This window comes from Protobothrops mucrosquamatus, unplaced genomic scaffold (assembly GCF_001527695.2).
Source record: "Protobothrops mucrosquamatus isolate PMUCROS unplaced genomic scaffold, P.Mucros_1.0 scaffold311, whole genome shotgun sequence".
NCBI classification, from domain to species: Eukaryota; Metazoa; Chordata; class Lepidosauria; order Squamata; family Viperidae; genus Protobothrops; species Protobothrops mucrosquamatus.
In genome coordinates, this window is record NW_015386651.1 from 415,451 (window position 1) to 442,836 (window position 27,386).

Below are 27,386 nucleotides of genomic sequence, written 5' to 3' on the forward strand. Positions count from 1 at the left end.
CAATTGATGATGGTGATTTTGTCAGTGTTGATAGTGTTCAATGGTGCTCCAGTTATTTTGGAATTGCACCCAAGGTGCCTATTACTATTGGTACTACCTTTGCTTTCTTTTGCCAAAGACATTCTATTTCTATTTGGAGATCTTTGTATTTTGTTATCTCTTCCAGTTCTTTCTCTTCTCTTCTGTTGTCTGCAGACTGTTTTGTCTTTCCTATAGACAATTGTTAAGTCTGGGGTGTTTTGTGGCAGATGCCTATCTATTTTTATTCTAAAGTCCAAGAGCACTTTAGTTTCTTCATTTTCTATAACTTTCCCTATTTTGTAATCCCACCAGTTAAACATCTTCCAATGCATCATTGTTTGTCATGCTGCTGTTTATAGTCAGTCTGTTCAATTTTCTTACAGCAAGTAGCCAAGTAGTCCACCGTTTCTTCAATTGTTGGCAAAAGCGACACTTGCTGTCTGTTGCCATCTTCTCTATTCTGACTTTGTATGCATTTGTTCTTAAGGCTTGGTCTTGCCCATCCAGAATTAGCCCCTCTGTCTGTTTCTTCAACTTCCCAACTCTTCGCCACTGCTAGGTCTTGGTATTATCTGCCTCGCCTGCTATTTTTAATGTATTGATCATGCAATAGTTTGTGTTCCCATATCTCTTTTCTATGTTTCATTTCATCTTTCTTGTAGGCCAGTTTGGTCTTTCCAATACTAAGTAAGCCTTCCTGGTATAGTAGCTTCAGTGAAACCTCTTCACTGTCCTTCAGATATTCTTCCAATGCCCTTTTTTCTTCTGCAACCACTTGATATACTTGCAACATTCCATGCAATTCCCATGCAATTCTTGGTAACAACAGTCTGTAACATTTTTGCATGAAGGGCATGATTCATTGTCATTATTTTTCTGGTCTTCATATCCATAGCTTTTAGTTCTGATTAAGTCTAGTCCCACTGAGTTTGAACTTTAATATCTTCTTCACTCTCTTGATGTACTCACTTCTAACCTATTTCTTGACTTCATTATGCTTGATGTCATCAGCCTGAAGGATGCCCAGGTATTTGTAGTAATTGTCCTCATACAGACTTTTGATATTTCCACAGGGCATCTTGATTCCTTCAGTTTTCACTATTTCTCCCCATTTGATGGTGAGGGTGGAACATTTGTCTTATTATTATTTCACTCAAGGACTTTTATTGGTAGTGGTCAACACAGTAAAAATGTTGGCAGTTTTAAATAAATTTAAAATGAAAATTGACAGTTCAGTACTACATCTACTAAAAGTAAAAAAAAAAAAACCCTTTTAGCCCAACTAAACAGACAGAGATAGAATGCCACTTGTGTTTTCCTAACTCACACAAAATAAGTAAAAATGTAGAAATAGTTTATGGTATGTTAGGAGTATGGCCATGAAAGCTAAGGAAAATTCCTTAAGATAGCACCCCTACCCTGTGAGGTGGACTCGGCTAAGAGAATGTGACTGGCCTAAAGTTACCCAGTCAGTTTTTATATCTAAAGTGAGACTAGAACTCAAAATCTTGGGCTACTTTAGGTGTAAAGCCCCTAATATCTGGGGTTTGATTTACTTGTTATATTATTTTGCAGAGTAAAACTGCACCCAGATAGAGTACCACATAGTAAATAACCAGTGTGAAGGTATAAAATTGAGAGTCAGTTTGAATAATATTTGCCTTAGAAGTCAAACAGATAAAAGCTAATTTGGGAGTTGTAGAGCAGGTGTGTTTTTCAAGTAAAACATAAACATTGTAGAAAAGTTTAATCCAGTTTACATCAGGTAATGTCATCTGATTCGGTAGGTTGTTAAAATAAATAAGCAAAAATACAGCTTTATCATGTACTTTACTTTGAAGAGGAAATATTCCTGCATTCTAAAAATTTAAATTATTTAATTTTTAATTTAGGATATGCTCATGGACTACTAGGATTCAGTAGGAACCACATACATTTAGATAGATAGATAGATAGATAGATAGATAGATAGATAGATAGATAGATAGATAGATAGATTCATCATCATCACCATCATCTGTCTGCTTTAATGTATTTCTGATCTCCAACCACAGTTACGAAAGATCCATATGCATTCAGAGAAAAAATAAAATAATCTAATTTTATCATATTCAAAGCAAGAGAACTACAGTACCTTAGATATTGGCAATTGCTCAGAGATTTACTTTAGCCCTCCAAGATTCAGAACAATGTAAAATTTTGCACAATAGCAGGACATGGTCCAGCGGTAAAGCAGCTATCTTGCAAACAAAGCCTCTGTCATTTCTAATTAAAAGATCCAATAGGAGAATGTAGGCAGTTGCTGTTAGTTAGTAGGCTGTAGTGACAATAGTCTGAACTTGTACAGACAATTTCCTATATACCTTTTACTAAAAGGTATTCCTAGAAAAAAAGTAATACTTGAATCTCTTTCAAAGCCACAGATAGTACTTATTCTGTTTCAGACGTTGTCATACATTGAGGTGTTCTTGACATGAAAGGATGAAATGATACTCATTCAAAGCAATGATAAAAATAAAAAGCAAACATAAAAATCAGCTCTTGTTACTTTTTTGCCTGACAGTGAGTTATGTAATCACAAGAGGGACATCATCACATGCATTCTATATGCAAATTTATTTGCTGTTGGGCTAAAACCTTTTAGAAATGAGATTTTATCAACAGTACGTGGGCTAAAAAGGAACAAGAGCCCCAAATCTTTAAGAAAATATGAATACAAAACATTTTTCTTCTTCATCAAATGCCCATGTTTGTATATACTTGGCATTCAAATGTAGAGCCACAAATATTGAGAAAAATATATAAGAAAGCACACAAACTTATCAACATTCAAAATATAGTGGTTAGCTGGAAAAATGCAAACTACCCAATATTATTCTATAGCAAAAGTTTTCAAATGCTACCAGGCTTTTTTTTTTACTTTTAAGTTCTGTGTTTAACTGTTATTTTTCAAACAAAACATCTTTGGTGAAGACAAGGATCCACGACAAAGCGGGGGGTGGGGAAAAAAAAGGATTTGAAAGTTAGATGAGATTTTTTTTCCCTATGGCATTACTTGTTTGACTCCTAGAATTTATTTTAATAATCCACAGACTATATCAAACACCTATTCCATCTGTAACAATGCATTCAGAGCTTTATGAGAGTTTAAACATGCAAAAGAGTGGGTTTCCTGAGATTATAAATATTATTTAAATTCCTACATATACAGTAGCACATGTCTGAATACCAAACAAACTCTGTGATGGCACAGAGCTGTCATAAAATTCTGCAATTGGAAGATGATTTATAATTTATTTTTCTCAGAAGATACTTTCTTTAAAGATCAAAAGTCTAGGTATTAGCCCAAGTAACGCTCTAGTTTTATATTTCACACAAAGGAAAACATTTCTTAATCTGTGTGGCAGTGAAAAACCATCATAGACAAAGATTTCCATGTATAGGATTTACCTTTTAACTAAGTTTCAATTGAGGGACTAGAGAAGAATTCTTTTTTGCAAACTTTGGACATTAGCAGTGCATTCTTATACATGCACAGACATATACAATTTAGTATATTTTGAAACTCTCTGCAAAGGTCAAATTGCCACAAGAAAAAAGTGAAAAATGAAGATATGTGCAAATGAATTTTGCCCTGTGCACTGAGTAGCATGTACATCTTCTTTCTTTGACAGTAGGATCTTTAACAAGGCAGAGTTAAAGGAATCCCAAAAAGAGTTTATATGTATGTAAACTTTGGAAAAATTTAAAAGCAACCTGGACTATCCTCTTTCAAGTCTGATGAACTGGGTTTGCTTATACACATTTAAAAGAAACAGGGTTTTTCATGGAACTAGAGAAGCAGTAACAAATGTCAGGTTGGTGTCCTTTTTACAAGTGACTCTTTAATAGTTAGATGCTGTGCTTTACCAGGTGCTATTACTCACATATTACGAAAGGAACAACTATTGGGAGCAGTTGTGATACAACTATATCAAATTCAGACAATGCAGTTTTATCATCTGTAGTCAATAGGAAGTTAAACTGTCAATTAATTCATAGATCCAAGATACGGTTGAATCAGTAGGATTGACTCAAAATACACAGTATTGGCTTATACAAAAAGAGAAAGAAAACTATAAACTCTAGTAGGGTAATGTAGAATCATCCCATTCCAGCTGATCTTGCCTGGTTGTATTTTGTTGGTCTCCTTTATTCCCAATGGCTTCTTCCTCTTCTTCCTCTTCTTCTTCTTCATTCTCATCTGACTCTGCACTGGTTGTATCATCTTCATCTTCAATTTCTTCCTCATCACTTTCTTCTTCTCCACAAGGTTCTTCATATTTCTATGTATGATAAGGAAACATAAAGTGGTGCTGCTGATAAGAAGAAAAAAAACTTTCTGAAGTTTATTTGTAAATCTTTAAATGAGAATGTGTGGTTGATACATGTGTAGATGTACCAAAAAGAAAAAGAAATTAGCCTTCAAATGTATAGTCATATTTGGCAGAGCTAACTACCAGCTGAGAAAATTATAGACTAACAGATTTACTGAGAGATAAATGAAAGTGACCTCCCTGAGTAAAACTCAGAAAGCTAAAAAATTAAACAAAATACCAAAAGCAGTTATATCATTCAATTATATATGACCTGACATCTTTTCTATAAGATCATATTAAATAATTAATCAGGTAAAACAATACAACTTGAATGTCATCCATCTATTCTTGATTAAGCAAGCACTTCTACTCATTTTTTTCAGTCTAGCTTTGATACAAAGATATTTATCAATAATACATCATTAGATTCAGCATGAGAAAAAAGGCCAAGCTACAAGTACAAAAAAAATGTAATATGACCTTTCTGAATGACTTAACAAGGGCACTTTCCTTAAAATTTATGCAAAGTAATTTTCATAACACAAATATATTATTGATACTAATAGTATTTACATCCTTCTAGGTTAACATTAAACCAAATGTACTTCAATGAAATATGATATAGTAATTCCATGAAACATAGAATCCTGAACATCCTATCCATGTGTATCTGGGGATATCTTTAGATATACTAGATAGAGACCTTTTTCAGATCTACTACACATGCTAACATCAGAAATAAGGCCAATCTAAAAGTAGAAAGGATGCTTTTCTTTTCACCCACTACGTGTAATAATGTCAGGGGACTGGCAGAAGATGATTTTTGAAAAAAGACTCTTGCACATAAATGAAAACTAGGAGTGATAGCAAGAATATAGGACAATATGGCTTTTCTACTTACTTCCATGGGATTGATTGTGATAGTCAGAGCTGAATCATCCCAGTCCATTTCATTTTCTTTATTAGTTTCATGTTCCTTTGAAGTATGGGGGCAAGCTGAATGAATTCTGTATACCCCCAGAGCTATGATGAAGACTAAAACACTGACACAGATTACAATGATGATGGTAGCCATACTTGGAAGTACTGAAATGAAATAAAACAGGGCAATTTAACATATTCTTCCAATGCCATTTAGGTATATTTAGTGTTTTTAGTGTTTTCTTAATTAATAAAGCTGTTATGCTTATTGTTATAGTTATAGCAATGTTCAGCATTCATAATGATACCTAAATGTAACTGCAGTTACATTTGTTTTGTTGTTGAACTTAAAAGAAACCATTACAAAATGATAACAATACAATTCTTTAAAAAAACAAAACAATAGTAATTTCATCCATAGGTGATTATCACATTTAAACTGTCTTTTGTGTATAGAATCTCTTACTTTTATTATATAATGCCAGCTCTTGTATTCCAGAAACTACTCACATAGTCAGTGAATATGTAAATGAGGAATATGTCTTCCATTAGAATCATATACACAATATCATCATTAGTAAGGAGGGGCCCTGAATGCACAAAACTATTCATGCAAAAGCATCTTCCTTGCACATTCACTTTGTATGCATAGATACTAGGAGATGCAACACATGTAGAATTTAGGGAAGAGTTTATTTGGTGCCACCATGGTCCTTCTTCAGGCCGAGCTCACTGAGCAAACAAAAAGGAAGAGGTAAGAAGAAGCTGGCAAGAGAGTTTAAGGAGGCCCTACACTATATCTTCATAAGTCATGTGTTTGCACTTGGTTAACCCAAAGGTTTGAGAAAGGAAGAAATATGAATAAAAACTCTCTAATGATGCTTTAAGAAATAAAAGCAACAATGAATGGGCATCAGTTTATGATTTCCACCTGCAATGCCAATGGCAAGTTTGTTTTCCTGCCAGAAAACAACCTGGCATTTACTTGCCACCAATGCAAGGACATAATAACATGGAAGAAAAAGTCTTGGGACAGGAGCAGCAAATAGCGGCATTTAAGCTGATAAGAAAATACAGTGATTTATCAGAAGAAAGAAAGCAGATGTCATAACAGAAACTGATAGTGGGAACAACTCTATATATGGACAGAAAAACAGAGGAGCAAGTCAGTGAATAGAAAAATGCCAAAGATATTCTGTACCACTGGAACAGTAAAACTTAGGGAAGAAAAAAAAAAGATACTTCAGAATTAGAGACTAGAATGCTCCATTCCTGAATGGCAGAGAGAATGCAGCTGTTAAGACAAAGAAAAAGAATTGGGGGAATTGGTTATTCATTAATATGAAGAACGGCAACAAGCATATGCTGATCAAACTCAATGGCTTGTAAAGTCTCCTTGTGCCACTAGCATAGATCAGGGATATAACAGAACAGCTTTCACCTCTAATTAAGTCCAGCAAAAATTAATCCTTCCTGCTAGGGAACATGTTGACATATAATACTTCAAGAAGCAGCTATAAGCACACAGATTTTGCCACAATTTTGAAAATCTTGGAAGAAAGCTTAAGGACCTGAGGGTATAAGCATTGTTCTAATGAAATAGGACAGGAAAAGTAAAGAAAAATACTGCAATTACTAGCTACACAAATGGTGTTGATGGGAAATGTAGAGTTTCTTGGATCATGAATTAAGTTGTGTTGATGATAAATTGTTTATAACAGAAGGGTTATACCTCACAAGATGTGTTTAGACAAAGAATGGTATGTTTGATTGGGACTGAATTCCCCAGCAATGCAGGGAGGACAGTCTGGTTGGGCTGTAATATGAATGATATGAAGATTCTAAACAGGATTGCTCTAAATGACCTCTCCCTCTCTCTGTCAAGTGACAATTCATTATGATATTGGTGAAACTGGAACACTGAATGTGACCAGATGCATATGTAAGCTCAAATATGTGCTTACATCAAGGCCATATTGATGATGAAATGTCAGTTCTTTTTCACACTTAGAGCATTCATGGAATGTAGCACTTTTTAGAGTGATTTGGACCTTGGTAGGAAAGGATGGGCCAAAAGAATCATTAATAGGTTGCTATGTGCATAAAATAATGCATGTGTGCTTTGAATTAGAAGTTGGATCATAAATCTGATCAGCTGATAGAGGTGACATCTGGAAATGTTATCCAGGAGATTTTTGAGCCTGTAGATCTTAATAAAGGAACAGGATTCTTAGGCTTGGTCCCTATTCTGACTGACTGGTAAAAGCTGCTTTTCCTCAGCTTTTTAATATTTTTATTAATGATTTAGATAAAGAGATGAAAGAAGTGCATATTAAATTTACCAATGAAACAAATTTATCTTCTGCCTCCAGATAGTCTTTCACCAGTACCATAGTCTCTGTAATTAGTCTTGTCAAACCAGCCAATCTTAAAATCCAAACAACCAAATCTTATATAGTTCTTATCTTTATATATGATTTTTACAATCCAATGTGTTTCCAATTGTCAAAGCACCACTAGAAGCAGTATTTTGTAACAGTTCTTCTGTTCAGGGGTTTTACAATTGTCATCCAGCCAAAATTTCAGTCCAGAATGTTTAACCACTTAAGAGCTTTCCAGTAAACTCCCCCCTAGAAGGCTAACCAAAAGTCAAGGTTTTTCTTTCTCTGCAAACAATTCTTGAGCTTAGAAATCACAGCTCAGTAAATATTTATAATCCCAGTAGGTCAATAATTTTTAAAACAAATGTAGTTCTCACTCTATAATAGATAGCCCAGTGTATTTTCTTACCTTTGTTCCCAGCTGGTCTCTATTTAGGTAGAAATCACTGAGGTTCAAAGGAACAGGTTGTTCTTTATTTCTGGGCATCTTGCCAATTTCTGAGTCAATGCAGCTGTAGTTTTATGCTCTAATCCTCCACTAGATGTCAGTAGCTATTAATTTTCCAACTTTTAAGATGAAGAATTATTTTTTTTATAATTTCATCAATACTCTTTCAGATGTGAAATCTTAATGATTTTCATAATTTTCAGATTTATTCAGACTATAGTATTATTAATTTCATTTCAATATATTTCTGTCCCCCATAAAAATTAAATTGCCACTTCCGTCTATGGAAGGATGATCCCCTGCCTTCTCACTTTCGGAGGATTTTTTGCTTCTTGGGGATCTTTTCCAGGAAATCAGTTACAAGATAGAAGAGAAAAGATCAATATTCTCACCCGGTTCCAAGCATGCTGCTCACAGTTGTTCTAGTTAGTGCTTTTGGACTTCGGCTGCTGGTAGCTAGGGCTAGTCACTGATGTGCAGTTAGCTTTTCTCCTGTTGGGTTGGAGGGCTTCCCCTGGATCAAACGGATCGACCGCAGTCTTTCTGTGATCCATGGGGGGTGCCCTCCTTCTTCGTCGCCTCTCCAGGCTGGCTTAGACCCATTTAGGGTCCCCTAACAGGGCGAAACCAGGAGTGCAGAGCTTCACAGTCTCTCAGCCATGCGCTACTGTGCAAACCCGGAAGTCTCTATGCTATTCAAAATGTTACCAATAACATGAATGAAAATGATTTTCAAATTTACAGGTCACTCAAAACTAAAGCTAACAATCAGAAAGAGATGATTTAAAAGATTTAGACAGGCTTGAACACTGGAACAAAATGAATTAAATGGTGTTTAATATGGAAAAATATAAACTCCTGCATCAGAATAATATGAAAGGCACAAGTATAGGTGCAAGAAAGAGATCTGGCTTCGTAGTAATACATATGAAAAGAATCTGGGTGTTCTAGTAGTTCAGAGGTTGCATATGAGCAAATAATGTGATGCAGCTGAGAAAAAAGCAAATGCTATTTTGGGATGTATTAAAACTAGCCGAGAGTCCAAGGGAGGGGAAAATTGGCCAACTATTCTACTATATTCTCCCTTGTTTAGAGCCCACTGGGAAAATATGTTTAGTTCTAGGTACTGCAGTCTAAAAAAAGATTAAAAGGATATTTATTTTAGTCTGGGCTATCTGATTTTAGATTTTTAGTTGTTTTTATATTTTTTCTCATTTCACTGGAGATGACCAGCCAATAAATTGCTAGCAGAAAAGAACAACAGCAAGGAAATATGCACCATTGTGGGGGGATTGGTAAACTTTAATTTTATGATAAATGATTAAGGAAACAGGTGCTGCATGGTTAGCTTGCATAGTCTTAAAGGGAGATATGATATCAATCTTCATATAAATGAGCAGGAAGGAGAAAGAAGACATGTTTCGTTTCACCAAAGATATTCAAACTATAATAGCATATGAGAAAGACTTTGGGAGAATGGGCCAAGAAATTCTGTTTAGGGAATGATCAGAAAAGAGGCAGCCTAGCCTGCAACTAGATAAGAGAGCGGACAACTAAATTTCATTTTTGATTTGTGCCGTTGTGCCCACAGTAAACAAATGACAATAAAGGTTATCTTATCTTATAATGGGCAGGGCAAGAAGCTCAAAAGAAGCTCTCAAAGCAGAGGACAGGAGAATTGTACTTTCAGACTGGCAAGACTGCAGTCAGTTTTACCACATTGACCAGACAGGAAACATAACCAGATGAGCTAAATCTACTTCATTGTAAGCTACATTAACAGAGTTTTGCTAGTACAATTATCCTGTCATATTAAGTTATAGGAATTCAGATTCCAATTGAATGTTAGAACTTTTCTAACAATAACGGATGGTGGATTCCCTTTCATTAGATGTACTTCTACACAGTGCTTTTTTTCTAAAAAAAAAAAAAAAGGTGCCGGAACTCACACATGTCATACAACCCACCTTGCCTACCCTACAAGGTTCCATCCAAAAAAGGTGCCGGAACTCCGTTCTGGGCATTCTATGAGAAAAAAAAGCCCTGCTTCTACATAAACAGAATGTAAGGTTAGGTCAATTTTTGTTCAATCTATTCTTATTTACTTAATTCATGTAATACCTGAGCCTTGAATATTGTTTGTGCTTTCTTCTTGGTGATGGACAGATTGGAGAAATTGTGGCTCTTTTATTATAAGATTTGCATATTCCATGGAATTAGAGTTGGAATTATGTAGAATATTAATCTAGAAGAAAACAAAATATTACAATATTACAAATATGGAAGTATTCATAATAATACTAATCAAATTTTGCATAATAGTCAAGCGGAGAAGTTATATTCAGGCAGAAATATTAATAGATCACAATTTGCATTTGCTCTATATGAAAGCACTTAATCTGGAGGGTCATGATTCCGGATTTACCAACTAAATCAAATAATTATGAAAAAAGAGACTCTCATACAGTTTCAGGGATGAAAAAGAACTATGAGATTAGTTGATCTGTTTCACAACTGTATCTTGTTGCAGCAATATTCCCTAAAAAATTCCAAGTCACGAAACTCCAAAGTTCAATGACTAAGTAGAAACAACAAACGTAAAGAGCGTAGGCAGTCAGTTGTCTGTAGGTTCCATAAGACAAATCAGGAGTAAGCAGTCCAAGTGCAAGTTCATTTGTCTTTTGCTAGCATTGATCCAGGTGACTCTCCTCAAACCTTGCTAAATTTAGGCACTCTACTATTAAGCTGCCTGCCAGATTATTGGGACATTCCCCATGGAATTCCAGAAGCACAAGGTGGATATATAAGGTGCTTGTGGCAGTAATGGATCTATCCTGCTATAGGTCAGTAGTAACTGAAAACTCCACAGAGATCTGATCGTAACAAACAGTCAACATTTATGTTCTCCAATGTCAGATCACATGCTAGCTGATCTCAGGTGAAAACCTGATGTAGTGTGTAAATCAGAGCTCTAATCATCTGGGACAAGCACATGATTGCCATAGCAAGTATTTATGGACTGTTCTCAACTCTATCCCAAAGTATTAGTTTTAAAAATGTGTCTATTGCACAGAGTTCTATATTTCACACATAAGAGAAGCAAGAATGCTGACTATCATTTAAAAGAAACAACATTTGTGAGGAAAAATGTGTTCTTTATAAATAAAGAATAATCTCATTCCAATCTCTGGTTTAAAAATGTACTGGTGAAAAATTATTAATTAAATGACTTCTGAGAAAGTATCTGTCAGCCTTTCTAGGTAAGCCAGATAGGAAACATGAGGAAACATTATAACAATACATTAACAGAATCTTGCAAATCTGAAAGGACAACACTTCCAGCCACCACTTTTAATTGCTTGATCCATTAAGGCAGTCCTTTCTAAGTATCTTTCTCTATGTGTTGGCTTCTATGTGATGGCTTCCCTGGATAATTCCCCAGATGCCTCTTTGGAGTCAGTTCAGATGAGGAAGAGCCAGTTCTAGGCATATTGAATGGGGATGTGGAGGAACATCCAGAGGTTGTCAGAGGCTCTGAGTCAGAAGCGGTGAGGCCAAGCACTGCAGAGCAATCACAAGAGACTGGATGAGTGGCTGTCTGAGCTAGTGGCAGGAGAGGCACAGCTGCAATTGGGAAGCCCAGAGGTTTCAGAAGAAGAAGACATGCAATTGCAGCTGTTCAGCAGAGATATGGAAGAACTGCCTCTTCCTCCTGATCCAAGAGTGCATAGGGTTGAGAGAAGGCAGGCACAACAAAGGTCAGCCAGGCTACTTGAGAGGCAGGAGCCTCACTCCTCTTGATAATCTGTACTGAGATTAGCTCAGTACTATTAGCTCAGTAAGTGGAATGAAACAATGCTGGGAATGTGTCCATTTTCTTGCCTTGCATTTGTCAACTTCTGTGCCTCTTGTTTCCTGACTTGGACTATGTATCTTGCACCCTGGCTCGTGCCTTGACTTCTGGACTCGCTTCACAGATTTTGCCTGTGCCTCATGGATTTGTTTTTGCCTCACAAACTTGCCTTAGCCTTGTGGACTTGTATTGCCTTGCAGATTCATGGGTTTGTTTCTGGACTGAAATGTGAATTCTTGGGAGGTTGCGTGGTTGTTGAACTGGGGATTTCTGGGAAAAAATATTTGATGTGGAAAGCCTCAAATAAAACCTTTACCCCACCTGTGATGTATGTGTGTGAGAGCAGGATCAGGACACTCTGACTGTTAAGTTACTGAGCGTTCTGCTTCATTTGCCTGATTGTTTCCTAGCCAGTATCTCTTCCATCCTTTCTCCGAAATTATTCCCACATTCTATTACAGTATCTTAATTTATTGCCTGGCTTTATGTCTGCACTGGTACCTAATAACATATTGAGAAAGTATCTGAAAATTATGTTATATTAATAAATATCAAACATTGCCCGTGCCTTTTATTTTCTAATATAAAAATAATTGTTAATTTTTTTTAATGCTACTTACTTCTAAATTGAATTCATTGCTGGTATAGCGCCCATTCAGTTCTGAACATTTGATTCTAAACTTTCTATCAGAAAAGGAAGATGTGTCCCAATTACGATAGCGAATTTGCTGTAAAACTTTTTCATAGTTTTTCATAGTATCCACACCTGAACCAGTAAAAACAATATAAAACATATTAAATATCAGGAAAAGGAAAAAAAACTGTGAAAACTGTACCAGAAGTGAATACATATTATCACTAACATTAATTCAGTGCAAATGTTTCTACAGGCAGTTTCACAATCATTTGCAAATAATATGAAGACTACAAATTCTATATATCTCAATAATCTAGATATATTTTGCTTTACTAAAGCAAAATATAAACTAAACATGCACTTCCTAGTGCAGTGGTGGCGAACCTATGGCATGTGTGCCAGAAGCGGCACTCAGAGACCTCTCTGTGGGCATGCGCACCACTGCCCCAGCCCCGCCTCCCCCTGGGCCCCCCTCCTCACCAGCAGCCCCCCTAGAGGAAAGTTGCCCCTAGGCACAGCCCGCACAGAGCAGCGCAGCCAAGGACATGTTGTCCAGGCAGCAGGGACAAGACTCCACCCTTGCGCCCTGTCGCACACAGATGATGCTGCAGGGTGTGGGTGGAGGGTGTGGCTGCCCTGGTGCCGCAGGGCTGCCTGGGCGATCTGCTGCGACAGGCCCTGGAGATGGTAGGTGGCCCTGTGGGCAGGCGGGGCAGGAATGGAGTGGGTGGGGCGGGGCAGTTTTGGGGAACTCGGTGTCTAAAAGATTCATCATCACTATCCTAGTGTTTTAGTCTGGTCAATGGTAATGGATGCTAGGAAATGTAGTTCAATGTAGTACATGTTCTTTGATCTATTTTCTGTAATCAGTAATATCCACTTCATTTTCACTCAGATAAAGATTAGGATGAATCATCTTGTTTGACAGGGTAAACAGTCAGTGGATTTGGAATTTCTCATACTGAACTGCTTTCTAACTTCTGCCATGCTGATGTATTTTATTCTTTAAAAACACGGGTACAACATAACCATATTAATTTAAGATAAACACATTAAGTATTAGGTTAGGATAAGATACGGAAATGAAAAAACAATACTCAGACCATATATTGAATATCCTGCTGTAGAGTTAGTAGCTTCTATATGTTTCCCTTGAAGATCTTTCTTGTCCAATTCCAAACATTCTTGCTTGGGATCCAATTCTGATCCAATTACCAAAATATCACAAAAATCCAGATTGTGATCCATTTTTTCTAACAGAACTGGTTTATGGGCTGTAAATAACAATAAAAATGTCAAATAACATATTAAAAAAATAAAATGTTGCTTTTCAAAATTTAATTTATTTACAGGGCATTATACTCAGCTGACCCTAAGTGCTGTATAATTTCCAAATAATAGTCCATGACTGAAAAGAACAAAAAACAATAAATTATGCAAAATTGCCTTTGAAAAGTGCAGGATTGAATTGTTAGCTTGGAAAGAGACATTAAAAAATAAAGATTCCTTTCCTTGGGTGAAGCTTGATTCTTGGTGACAGCATCCAAATGATTTTCTTGGCAATATTATAGAAGTCTTGTACCATTGCCTTTTTCAAAGTATTTTGTTTGACTTCCCATATTTGTCAATTCCCTGGAAATCTCAGGACTCCCATCCAAGTATTAACTGGAGCATACCCTGCCTGTTTAATTTTGCAGATGAATCAAGATTGACTAGTACTGTCCCATTCTGAGACAAAACATAATTACATATCGATAATTATGCTGATTTTAGTGAATGTGTATTAATATTAACTCAGTAGTCATAAATCCTTCTGTAAATGCATTTAGATAGATAAACAGAGATACACATCCACATCCACACAGAAATGGAAATAACTATCACTATTACCAACAAAGAGACAGTAGTTGTATAATATTTTTTTAAAAAAATCCTACATACCTTATAGCAATTAAAATAAGATAAATATATAAATGAACTAAATATCTAAATAACTAAACAAATGGAGAAAAAAAACTAATAAAATATGCACAAAATATTTTACTATTTCCATCCTTTAGCTTGTCATTAAATATATATAATGAATAAGCATATTGGTTCTTTTTGTCATTTTTAGAGAATTAAGACTTTTCAAAAATGGATGACTCATATTTTTAATCCTTTCCTTAATATCAAGAGGATATGTTTCTATCCATAAATGTTAGCTTATTCTATTTGCCAAATTCCAGGTAGCAACAGAAATCTTCATAAACGAATAAATTTAGGAATATAATTTAGTACCATATTTATATTTCTTATTATTATTAACCCAAGAAGTTTGGTATCACTCATAACTTGTATGAACACAATGGCATCACTAAGAACGGTTTATATTTTCTGGTCAACTTTGCATCTAATAAAGAAAAAAACTAATTTTATCCCTAATGGAAGAAGAAGGAAGAAAGAAGGAAGAAGGAGATGATGAAGATGAAGATGGAGGAGGAGGAGTAGTTGCTGTGGCAACATATGTATTTCTAGAATTATTAAATTCACAGTTTTATTCATAGATTATTGAAAAGCCTTTTCCCAAATAGATAGATAACTTTTATTGTCATTTTTTACTGTGGGCACAATGGCACACATTAAAAATAAAATTTAGTTGCTTGTTCTCAAAGTGTACACATACATAACACACATTTAAACATACTATATACAACATATGTATAGACCTACACCCTTACATATAAGTAACATATAAATATTAATCACTGTCCATCTTGAATACATAATGGAAGGAGGAAGCTTTAGCGTTCACAAGGTTAATACTGTATGGAACGAAACTGTGAATGAATCTGGATGTTCTGATTCGGATACCATGAAGCCTCATCCCAGAAGGTAACAAAGAAAACAGGTTGTGAAGAGGATGTGTAGTGTCCCAGACAATCTTGTGGACCCAGTTCAAATAACACTTATATGCTATGTCCTGGATGGAAGGGAGGGAACTGCCAATAATCTTTTCAGCCATCCTCACCACTCTCTGTACCGCCTTCCTGTCTGAAGCAGTGATGCTCTCGATCGTCCCTCTGTAGAAAGTGGTCAGGACAGGGGAAGGAAGATGTGCTTTTCTCATGCGACACAGAAAATGCAGGCGCTGCTATGTCCGCTTCACCAGTGTCTCGCTGTTTAGTGACCAAGCCAGCCTGCTTGTTAACTGCACACCCAGGAATTTGATGCTGGAAACCATCTCCACAGGTGAATCATTAATGCACAGAGGAGTGTGGCTGTGCCTGCCTTTTCTGAAATCGACAATGATCTCTTTGGTTTTTCCAATGTTTAAAACTAGGCTGCTTTCCTTACACCAGTTCAACAAAATCTCAATCTCTTTGCAGTAAGCACCCTCATTGTCATCTTGAATAAGGCCCACTACTGTTGTATCATCCACAAACTTCACAATATGGTTGGTGGCAAACCATATATAAACCATATATAAACAAATAGTTTATATACTCTGGGCCTATTTAAAAGTTTACAATGAACTGAATGCTATGTCTGCATGTCCACTGTAAATCTATTATGTTATGTTAATAACATAACACAGAGAAGCTCAGCACTATTATTAAATGACATGTTTATTTGTAATACAAAGCAGAAGGCTGTGGACAAGTGGGTACAAGTATTGGTATCATGAATTATTCCTACTAGCACTACAAGGAACACTGTTTAGGCAACTAAGAACAAAAAGTTTAGAAAAACAAAACTGTGCGTTATTAAAGATTTCCTATTCGTCAAGGTTTTAAAATAATAATGTTGGAAATAATCCAATAATCCAAAGATTTCCCAACACTAATTCACCAACTGGTCATAAAATGTATTTATGCAAAAATAACTTTTTGTACATCATTCTAAATCAAAATGCAATTTTGTTGAGCATGGCTGAGATGTGTGAATCCAACTAAAATGTCTTTTGCGTGCCATCAATTAAATGAATTATCTTTTACGATGAAGGCCAAGGCCAAGGCCATTTATGTCACTTCAGAAAGATGACATCTCTCTCTCTCTCTCTCTCTCTCTGTTAATATGCAATAGATCAAGGTTAAATTGATCACTATATTTATTTGCCTATCCTCTTGTTGCATACAAAGAAAATATTTAGGTTTTATCACTTCTTCACCAATAATAATTAGGCCATAATGTTTACAATAAATAAAATTATTGGGGGTATAGGACTGGAACTAACTATTGCTTCTAGACCTAATATACTCTGAGAAATCAGTTCACTTAAGCCTTCTTTCACTAGTCTGATGTACCAAAGAGCTTACTGACATTCTTTAGCTCCCTTTTCTGTTTTCTACCTGTCCTGAGCCACCTATTTAATTAAAACAAATTAATACAACTGGAGGAAATGCAGTTGTTCAGCAGACATAACTAGGCAATATACAGTTAATTAGTTAATTCTAAAATTTCTATTTCTAACAGATAACTACTTAATTTTACTTTGCTCTATCACATGCTATATGAAGAGCTCCTCTTGAAAGTGATTCAGAGACTGGTGTGCTTAGTTAGCTCATTATGGCATTCTTATGGTGCATATATAACAACTTTATTATTGGTGATAATAAACAGTGCAGGATAAGTTCATTTAAGAAACTGCTAACTTTCTTATAGACTTTTCCAATTTTTATAGTTTGATGTGGATATTAGCTTTTAATTAGTTGTGAGTTTCAATATTTACATTTTTACTGCCCATTTTTTAATATTTATCATAACCAATCACTATTTTTTAAAATGGAAATCAATATGTAAATATTATAAATAAATTAAACAACCAAGGTTGATCTGCTGAAGTTGTTATTACCCAAGGTATGAAGGTACAGGAAACTTTAATCATGGCATTTTAATTATAGTATTTATAAATGTTGCACAAGACAACATTGTCAAAGCTATTTCCCTAACCCTCCAGAGTTTACAAAAGGATAAAGCAAAAAGGAATAGCTCTTCTTTTTTTTTTTTTAAAAAAAGTTGTTTTTTCTCTCCCTAAATCAGTGCTTACCTGATGTACATTTTGTTGGCTGGAGTACACCAAGCAGGGGAAGGCTGAAATAAAATAAGCTACTGCTTCTCCAATGTATTATGCACTTTACTGAAGGACAATAATATTTAAGAGGCATAGAACATATTACCTTGCCTGAAACAATCTTCTTTCAAGGTTACAACCATCTTAGCAGAGCCTGTTACTATGTTATTCATTTATATTTGATATTAAGTTCTAGTTAAGTCACGGAAATCATAAACTTGAAAAAAAAGTAACCAACAAACCTCTAGTCACAGTTTCCTTCAGGTCAGAGGGATGTTCCATTTTAGAAAGCGTGCTGACAATTCTGACATCCTGTAAAAGAATGACCCCTTTTTCATGTTCAAATTGTGTGGCAGGCCTTGCAAAGTGATCCATTCCAGTTATTGTAATCTTGGGCTCCTTGGCTTGTAACACCATTACATAGGCATCTATATCTGGAATACTAATGCAGGTATCTTCACCAAAACATCTGAAAAATATACCATTTAACTTCATGAAAGATTAAGCATTCATTCTTTTTTCTTAAGAAGCACACAATTGAAAGAGAATATTTATCCATACTTAGTTTTTAATGCCTACTCATTGACCAACTTCGGAATTACTTAGTCCCACATATGAGCATATTTCTCAAATTATTTATGAACAGTGCAGCATGCTATTGACAGGTATGATCTTTACAAAGGTCACTGCACCCATCCAACTTAGACTCATAAATAACATAACAGTCAGTGATTAAATCTGATTATTTTTAATTACATACCCAAACTGATACTTAACAGGCTTGATAAAGCTATCTTGTTAAATGTGCATTGAGAACCTAATTGCCCATTTTATACTGAATGCATCAGAAGGCCATTTTCTACACATTCGAGAACTTCATCTGAAGTCCGTGGGAATGCAGAAATAGTAGAAATCATAGTAATTGTAACAATTAAGCTGCTGGAAAATTTATTAAAAGATTAATGTTGCTGATAAAACTCTTTCACTTGTCCCTAAATTAAATAGTTCTCAACATGGGTTGCTTCTATTATCAAGCTTAGTGAATTTAACTTACTGGACTTTGGATGACACTTTAAGGCGGCGAATACCTGAAGTTGGAAACTGTCTTGAGTTGATATAGGAGACTTTTTGGAGAGCTTGATTTATATTCTCAATGTCATCTCCTTCTATAACAAGGACTGACTGGGAAGGATTGAAGTGATACTGCAGAGGTGGTGAAAGGATATAATTAGTTTTTTAAGAAAATGATATGAAGCAACTCATTGTAAAACCTAAAATAAGAAGATTCTGAAGCCTGTTTCTTAGGTAAGGTCATATCTTTAACAAAAGAAAGAAAATATATCATTTTATTAGCTAACACTTATTTCATCGATAAAAACCTCTGAAGAATAAGCATTCACAATCAGTCTCTACCGCAAAGTTAGCAATTATTGTGCCTATAGTTAACTTCAATTAAAAGCCAAAACAAATACTTTCAATCAAAATAAGTTTCTCTACAATTCAGATTTAACCAGGACAATCTGCCATTTTTATACATTTGTGTATACTTAGAAACAATTGTTAACACGAATGTTCTTGAAAGCTAGATACAAACTTTCTTTTTATTGCTCTATTTAAGTCTCAACCCAATTGCAGTTTCATCAATGCATGTCACTGTCAGGCCAACTCAAAAACACTGCATGAGACTTGCCCCTGACAGCTTGTTTCGTTTTTGCCACCTGCTGTCCAACTGGGCTCTGAAAATGGCTGAAAAGGTGAAAATGAATGAAGAAACTTGCACCATGCCAGTTTCTAGATCAGAGACTAAAAATGTTTTGAAGCTGAAACATTAAACTTTTGGATTCTTTTTCCCAATACACAGTTCGATCATAGAGACAACTGCTTGTCAATACCACACAGCTGCTGGAGGCAAAATGAAAAAAAAGCAATTTTGAAATCTTTAGCAGATTTCAAATAAACATCAGCCTCAAACAGGACAAACAAAGAGGGTGGGGCAAGTGGTGAACATGGATTAGATGCTGGGATGCAAGTAGTAAGGGTGGATGTCGAAGTGTAACATCCCCAAGCATGATTATTTCTTTTAAACACTTGTTCAGACTGCTTACAAAAATCTCTGCAGCAGCTATGGTTCATTGAAGAACTGCATGAGCTTCAGGAGGCCAAAAATATTACTAATACATAACACACACACCATCTTCACTCTTTTGTTACAGTAATATAATTTTATCAAGCAAGAAGAAACTTTCTGAAGAATGATTTCTGGGTTCAACTGGTAGCTATACACGATTTAGGGCAATTTCCTTCAGCAACTCTTGAAGGCAAAAACAACGTTTGGTGTAATCTTCAACTAATTCTGGTTCAGAAGCATCAATTCCAAACTGTTTTGAAAATGATGCTTCTGTTGCCAACTCATTCTGAGAATAATGTATTCTCAATTGATCAATATGACATTGCCATACTAGACCATCTGAACATTGAACTTGTATGCTACTAGTGCTTTGATATCAGTGACAGTTGAAGAATCCAACTGCTTCCCGCTCCATAGATCCTTTCCAAAGACCTTTTCATTTAACAAACAGTAAATGAATACAGAATAGTAATAAAGCAGTTTTCCAGTTCTTGCTTACTTTGTAAATATTGCAAAGGATGAAAAATCAAGGCTAGTTTATATTCATTGCCCCATATATAATTCACCAGAACTGATTCATGTTTTGGGCAAGGAGTAGTATGTTATACGGGAAGGAAGCTGACCCAGTATCTTCCAACAATTTGCTTTGGTTAATCCAAGATTATCTGTACCATCTCCTCAGCCTAGCTATTTGGTTGAAGATTATTTCAGTCGGCTAAGGGGACTGTGAAAGCTTGAAAAAGGGTACTGTTAATAAATGCTTAAACTTCTTTGATAAACACACATATGTTATCTAAGATGTTAATATCAAGCAATCTATGGTTTCCAAATAAGTGGAGCAATGCTGTTGCACACTGCTTTGAATAAGAGTATACCATCATTAGTTCTTTTTCTGAAATAGTTTCACAAAATCAATAGAAAGTTGTCCCGAAGTGTTTTGATTACTTCCAAGAGGAATACCATTTTTTTTCACTGCCCAGATCAGTCCCTAGCCAATAAACATAACTTCTTGCCAAAACATCCTAATGTTTCAGGATGTATAACAGTTTGATGACCTCTTATAGTAACACAATTTCCCTGCTAGAAAAAACTTTATGGTGAGATGTCTCAAGTTGGTGGTTTTGAATGGTTTAAATGCCAGTAGCCTATGAACTGACCAACCTTTATACAGCCAATTTAACACATGAGTTACTTTGGGGTCTCAAGCAGGCAATCTTGTAATTTGATCAGCCTGAAATAGTGGATGTGGGAGGGCCTTCAGCATTAAGACTGCAGTGTGGCAGTTTAAAATCTGGCATTTTATGTGCCATGTGAGTCAGAATATCACCTCTGGCTATTGTTATTCCTGGCAACAGACAAGTGAGTTATCATTGGCATTAATCAAGAGACTGCAATGCTGCATACAAATATTAGCAGTATTTATAGGCTTTATATTAGAAAAGTTTCTCAAAGGAGATTTGAAATCAGTATAAATTTCAAAAGTATGGCCACAGAGAGAGCTGTGGAACTTTTTGACTCCTGGAATAAAGCTGGGGCCTCTTTTTCCATTTGAACATACGGTAGTTCCTTTCAGAAGAAGACAAAGTCCTAGAATAATAGAACAACACTCTGTGTTGTTTGGCATTGTGAAGAAACATAGTTCCAATATTGTAAGGAAAAGCATATGTAAGCAGCAGCTCTTTTTTTCATAATGAAGCAAATAAGTATTTTTTTTTAATTTCTAGAAAGCATACACATGCTGTTAAGATCAAGATCACGTGAAGTGTTAATACCAATTTACAATGCCTTGGTAAGGCCACACTTGGAATACTGCATCCAGTTTTGGTCACCACAATGTAAAAAAGATGTTGAGACTCTAGAAAGAGTACAGAGAAGAGCAACAAAGATGATCAGGGGACTGGAGGCTAAAACATATGAAGAACGATTTCTGGAATTGGGTATGTCTAGTTTAATGAAGAGAAGGACGAGGGGGGACATGATAGCAGTGTTCCAATATCTCAGGGGCTGCCACAAAGAAGAGGGAGTCAAGCTATTCACCAAAGCACCTGAAGGCAGGACAAGAAGCAACGGATGGAAACTAACCAAAGAAAGAAGCAACTTACAACTAGGGAGAAATTTCCTGACAGTTAGAACAATTAATCAGTGGAACAACCTGCCTCAAGAAGCTGTGAATGCTCCAACACTGAAAGTTTTTAAGAAGAGACTGGACAGCCACTTGTCTGAAATGGTATAGGGTTTCCTGCCTGAGCAGGGGGTTGGACTAGATGACCTCCAAGGTCCCTCCCAACATCATCATCATCATCATCATCATCATCAATAATAATAATAATAATAATAATAATAATAATAATAATAATAATAATAATCGCACAGTCAGCCAGATGTTCAGACTGGATTTGGCATTTTTGTCTACCTATTGAGTCCTTACCAAGGACCTGGGATAGGCAGATGTGGATGTTTGATGGTATTACAGATATTGTCGCAGGATGGAAGTATTATTATTATTATTATTATTATTATTATTATTATTATTATTATTATTATTATTATTATTATGTACACTGCCATTGAACTCCTTTTGCAGTAAACAAAAAAGCACTGAGCCAACGTTTCTTCTTGTAGAAGGAATATATGATAAAAACTGAGGAGCAATAATAAAGCTTGAGTTCCTGTTTTCCTTTTCTTATGGTACATGATGGATTAGCTACCTAGAATTAGGGAGAAATTTCCTGACAGTTAGAACAATTAATCAGTGAAACAATTTGCCTCCAGAAGTTTTGAGTGCTCCAACACTAGAAGTTTTTAAGAAGAGATTGGACAACCATTTATCTGAAATGGTATAGGGTTTCCTGCCTGAGCAGGGGGTTGGACTAGAACAGGGGTCCCCAACCCTCGGTCCATGGACCAGTACCAGGACACGGCATGCCAGCAACCGGTCTGCACAAACAAGCAAAGCCCCATCCATGGGATGCAGGCAGCACACAAAACCATGCCCCCTCTGATCCACAGAAAAACCTCTCTCTACAGAACCGGTCCCTGGTGCCCAAAAGGTTGGGGACATCTGGACTAGAAGACCTCCCAGGTTCCTTCCAACTTTGTTATTCTGTTATTAACTAGACATCTTTGACTGGATAAATATACAAAGCAACAATATAGAAGCTATGGAATGCACTGTAATACTGAAAGTTCTGACTTCACATTCTCTTTTTAATTGAATTTACAATTTGTCAAATTGCTACACAATTTCCTGAAGTCTACTAGCAAGTTATTCAACTTTTGATTTCATAATTAGGATTTAATCAAAGCACAGCATCACACCCAAGATTCCAAAAAGCAGAATCTCTGAAATGATGGAATATCCCAGACAGTACAGAAATTCTGGAACAGGGCAGATTCGAAATTGGAATTGTAGAGCAGATAATTTCCTATATTGGCTAATGGCAGTTAGTCATCTGCTATAGTATCAGCAACAGCTAGTTGTACATTTTTAGTCTCTATTCATGCCTTCTCCAATTTTTTATTGACTGCTCCCTATCCCCATTCCAAGAACAGCTGGCAGTACACTGCAAGCAATATCAACGTTGTATAAATGCCTTATTTACGGTGTATTCATAATCAGTACGAAGTCTATTTTTTATATTACATTTAATACAGGCCTGGAGCATTTATGGGGATGACAGTGAAATCAAAGACCTACCCCTTTTATGCATGTATTAATGTCATGCATTTACCAAGGAGTATGCTTTTGATCAGGCAACTGTAACTATCATGTTGGCTTTTTGTAATAGAATGTTTGAATGAACCTGGGGGAATGAAGGGAAGAGATGCAGTGGTAGGATTCAAATATGTGAACAACGGGTTCTCTGTGTGGATGCCGCTTCTGGACGTCCGTTCTGGGCCTGGGCAACAAAAAATTAGCTACTGGTTCTGCTGAACTGGTGCGAACTGGCTGAATCCCACCACTGAAGAGATGTTACACAGGAAACAATCGGACAAGAGATGGAGCTCAATGCTCAAGAGAAAAAAGCTTAGGATGGAGCCACCATGACTAATCAGGAGGTTAAAATTGGAAGTGGGAAGTTTGTATCTTCAGACTTGTAAGATTCTGTTAACGTAGAATTATAATAAAGTAGGATTAGCTCAACTAGTCGGGTTTCCTGACTGGTTTACTTGGAAGAGCTGACAATATTTTTTATGTTTTTTGAGTAGACACAATTATTATTCAATATTTCATTGCATTCTCTTTGTTATTTATATTCATACAGCCTTTCATTAATTAGGTATTATGCAACCTAATGGGTGAGTACATTGATATGAATTGACAAATGCTCAAATGCACAGGAGTTATTTACAAAATGTCACAAACTGAATTTAAAGTCGGAAAAAATTATAATGTAATACAATGCAATACATTTTGGTAGAACTTATTTTCAACCTTTTCAGAATGTGAGAGTGTTGATTTGCTAACACAGTGAAGGGGTTTCTCGAACCTTTAATGACAAACAAAATTAATATTCTGTTTAATTACAAGTTCTGTTTTCAATATGAGTATTCTAATTTGTTTTTTAAAAGAATAAAAATTGTGGAAAGTATAGCGCTCAGTGATTCTGATAGATTGAATGTATCTGTAAAATGTTTGTGCCACTATTTTTTCAAACTTATCTACTGTGGCTTACTCCCACTGGTGGGGCTGTCATATGGTTTGTAAGCATAATGTGTTGCTGTTTGTGAAATCTGCACTAGCAGCTTGAGTTTTTTAAAAAGTTCTGATGAATTGTTCTTAGAATAACAAATAAAAAAGTAATTTGTGTCTCAAGTCCTCAAAGTTGCAATCTGTGCTAGAACCTTTTTGATCATGCTGATATGTTATGGCCTCTGCAAATAATAACAAAACTGGATCTATCTGCTGCAGACAGTTCTAGTTATGAAATTTTAATGTCATACTTTCACAACTTGCAGAGGTTTTGGGGGTTGTGTGTGAAGTCTTTCACAAGTTTTACATCCCTGTTAATATGGATGTGTTTGTGTGTTGCATCTCATGGGAAACTCACTTGCTTCTACACAGAATCATTTCACTGACAGAATGAAATGGAAATCCTGAATAGTTGTGAAACACTTACACCATCTGATTTCTATAGGTCTACACTAGAAAGAACACAGTCGGTGTCCCAATGTTCCACTTCTACTTTGTCTTTGTGTGACTTTATAGCAAATTAGATTGCTTCTTGGAGTGCTTTTGCGTTCTATCTTGTGCTCTACATTTCATAAATCAATTTTAGATATTAGTAAAGATTATATCACATCTTACCTTTATTCCTTGGCCAAGACTCTCCAGGGAATTAATATCCAGACCTTCTTTGCAAGCCTGCAAGCAGGAAATAACTTTCTGACTCTTAATTTTGCCTGGTCGTATGGTAAGACTGGCAAGACTGCCATGGAAATACTGAGCAAATCTGGGCTTTGTGACTTCTCCTCCTATTGAAAATGAACCAAAATTGTCATGTCATTCATGCATGCAAATTTATTTAGGAATATCAATATTCTCAGCACTGTCATATACTATATGTTTTAAACAATTTATGTTAACTGGGCTGCTATTCTTATCAACAAAGATGTAAGAAGAAAATGGCTTACACACTATTATTTTGGAGTTAAATAATTCTAATTACAGTTCTATCATCATTTATTGCATATATTTTAGGTGTGAAAATATATCCTAGCCTGAAATATAGCATTAAAAAAATCATTTTTGTAACATATGATGGAAAAACTGTTCAGTGTAGAAACAGAATAAATTCAACATCTCATTATGTTAAATATATATAGAGATTCATGTTCAATATAGTAAAACAAAAAGCTGAAAATAGCATGCCAGATTTAAAAATAACATATTAGCCAAATCTAAACCAGGAATAGTAATCTCTCTGAAAGCAGAAATAGATATGCTAAATTAACAAAATGTCCACCTATCAAATTTGATTAGCTACAACACCAATTTACATAATATTTCTATGCTTCTCTGTAATAGTCTTGAAATATAGATAAGGAAAAAATAAATAACCAGTTTCAGTAATATTGGTGTGAAAAAAGTATACATTTACAGTGATATGGGAACAGATTGGAAAGGTTTTTATGAATGGGCATGATTACCACTCTCTTTTAACCTTCTGGGCAAGTGAATTCTTATAGAGATTTTCAAAGGATCAAGATAATGACCAAAGACCAATGAGCAGAGCAGTGGTGGCGCAGTGGTTAAAATGCAATATTGCAGGCTGACTTTGCCTACTGCCAGGAGTTTGATCCTGACCTGCTCAAGGTTGACTCAGCCTTCCATCCTTCCAAGATCAGTAAAATGAGAACCCAGATTGTTGGGGGCAATGTGCTGGCATTGTAAACTGCTCATAGAGTGCTGTACGGCACTATGAAGCGATATATAAGTCTAAATGCTAAGCACTATTGCTAAGTGTATGCGGGAGGAAACATATAGAGGATATTTATGAAAGATAATAGTGGCAAAAAGTATTAATCTAAAATATGTTAAAATCAGTCACTTAGTACTAATTCCATGAGCTATAATTACATCTATGGTACAGTTCTGCTCCATACTGAAATATTCCAGCTAAATAATTTCTGAAATTTATCAGAAGTTTCCACAGATTATATACTGGATTTTGTGGATTTTTAAACATTAAAATACTGTGACATATATTATGTATATATAAATATTAACAGTGAAATAGTTTTGCTTTGGAGAAAGAGGTCAAGTTCCAAAGAAACAGAATTCAGAATATCATGGCATCAGTCATTATAATTGACAACATTTGCTTAAGATGACATTGGTTTATACAGCAAGAAAAATGAATGAGGAACAGATATTTTTCTGGATCTGTGTTTCACAAATTGATGTAAATATGAGTATTTTTATATTAAAATGTTTCACCTTTATAAATAACTGTTAGGAATAAAAAGGTTAGCATCATTTGTATGAAAACATTCCAGATCTTCCCTGGGAAAGGAAGCAAGCAAAGTCTACAGCACTGATAAATGAATGGGAATCCTTATGGTTCAAAATATTGTTCAGCTGAACAATCATATCTTTCAGTGCCAAACATCAGCCAGACAACAAAATTAAATAAAAGAGACAGTTCAGGTGAAACGTATTCATACATCCAGCAAAAAAAGAAAAAAGACTGAAACCACCTGCATCATAAAATTAATGATAAAATTTACTGCCACTGTACCATCTGAGCCCAGCCAAATGCCGCCAAGCTTCACAAGCATTTAGTTACTTGTAACAATCAATAATACAATTATGTTTGCAAACTTGAAATGGCAAACACATGGCTTTTCTGTATCTAAATATGCCATGATAAAATTAACTATTTAAGTAGTTATGACAAACATTTACTCTTGTCAGTGGAGAGTCAAACACTGATACAGATAGATATCTGCATCTTAGATACACATCTCTAAGCTTTCCTCACACTTTCGTAAAATCAAAAATTTAAAAGGGATTATTTTGGCTTTCAATATCAGTCCATTGTTCAGTGCATGGTATCCCATTTAAAATATTCCTAATAGCTACT

At 35.5% G+C, this 27,386-nt stretch overlaps 1 protein-coding gene across 1 annotated transcript in view; it reads right to left on the minus strand.

The window, feature by feature from the left end:
* Positions 1-3,999: 3,999 nt before the first annotated feature.
* The window catches only part of CLSTN2 (calsyntenin 2), a 95,432-nt gene continuing 72,045 nt past the window's right edge, over positions 4,000-27,386 (minus strand). Inside the window, exons 9-16 of the mRNA XM_015815079.1 lie at positions 25,109-25,275; positions 18,727-18,875; positions 17,915-18,141; positions 13,723-13,893; positions 12,603-12,748; positions 10,251-10,374; positions 5,281-5,465; positions 4,000-4,346 (exon numbers count right to left, since the gene is read on the minus strand). Coding sequence (XP_015670565.1) covers positions 4,146-4,346; positions 5,281-5,465; positions 10,251-10,374; positions 12,603-12,748; positions 13,723-13,893; positions 17,915-18,141; positions 18,727-18,875; positions 25,109-25,275 — 1,370 coding nt within the window. The 3' untranslated portion in view covers positions 4,000-4,145. The remainder of the gene's footprint in view (positions 4,347-5,280; positions 5,466-10,250; positions 10,375-12,602; positions 12,749-13,722; positions 13,894-17,914; positions 18,142-18,726; positions 18,876-25,108; positions 25,276-27,386) is intronic.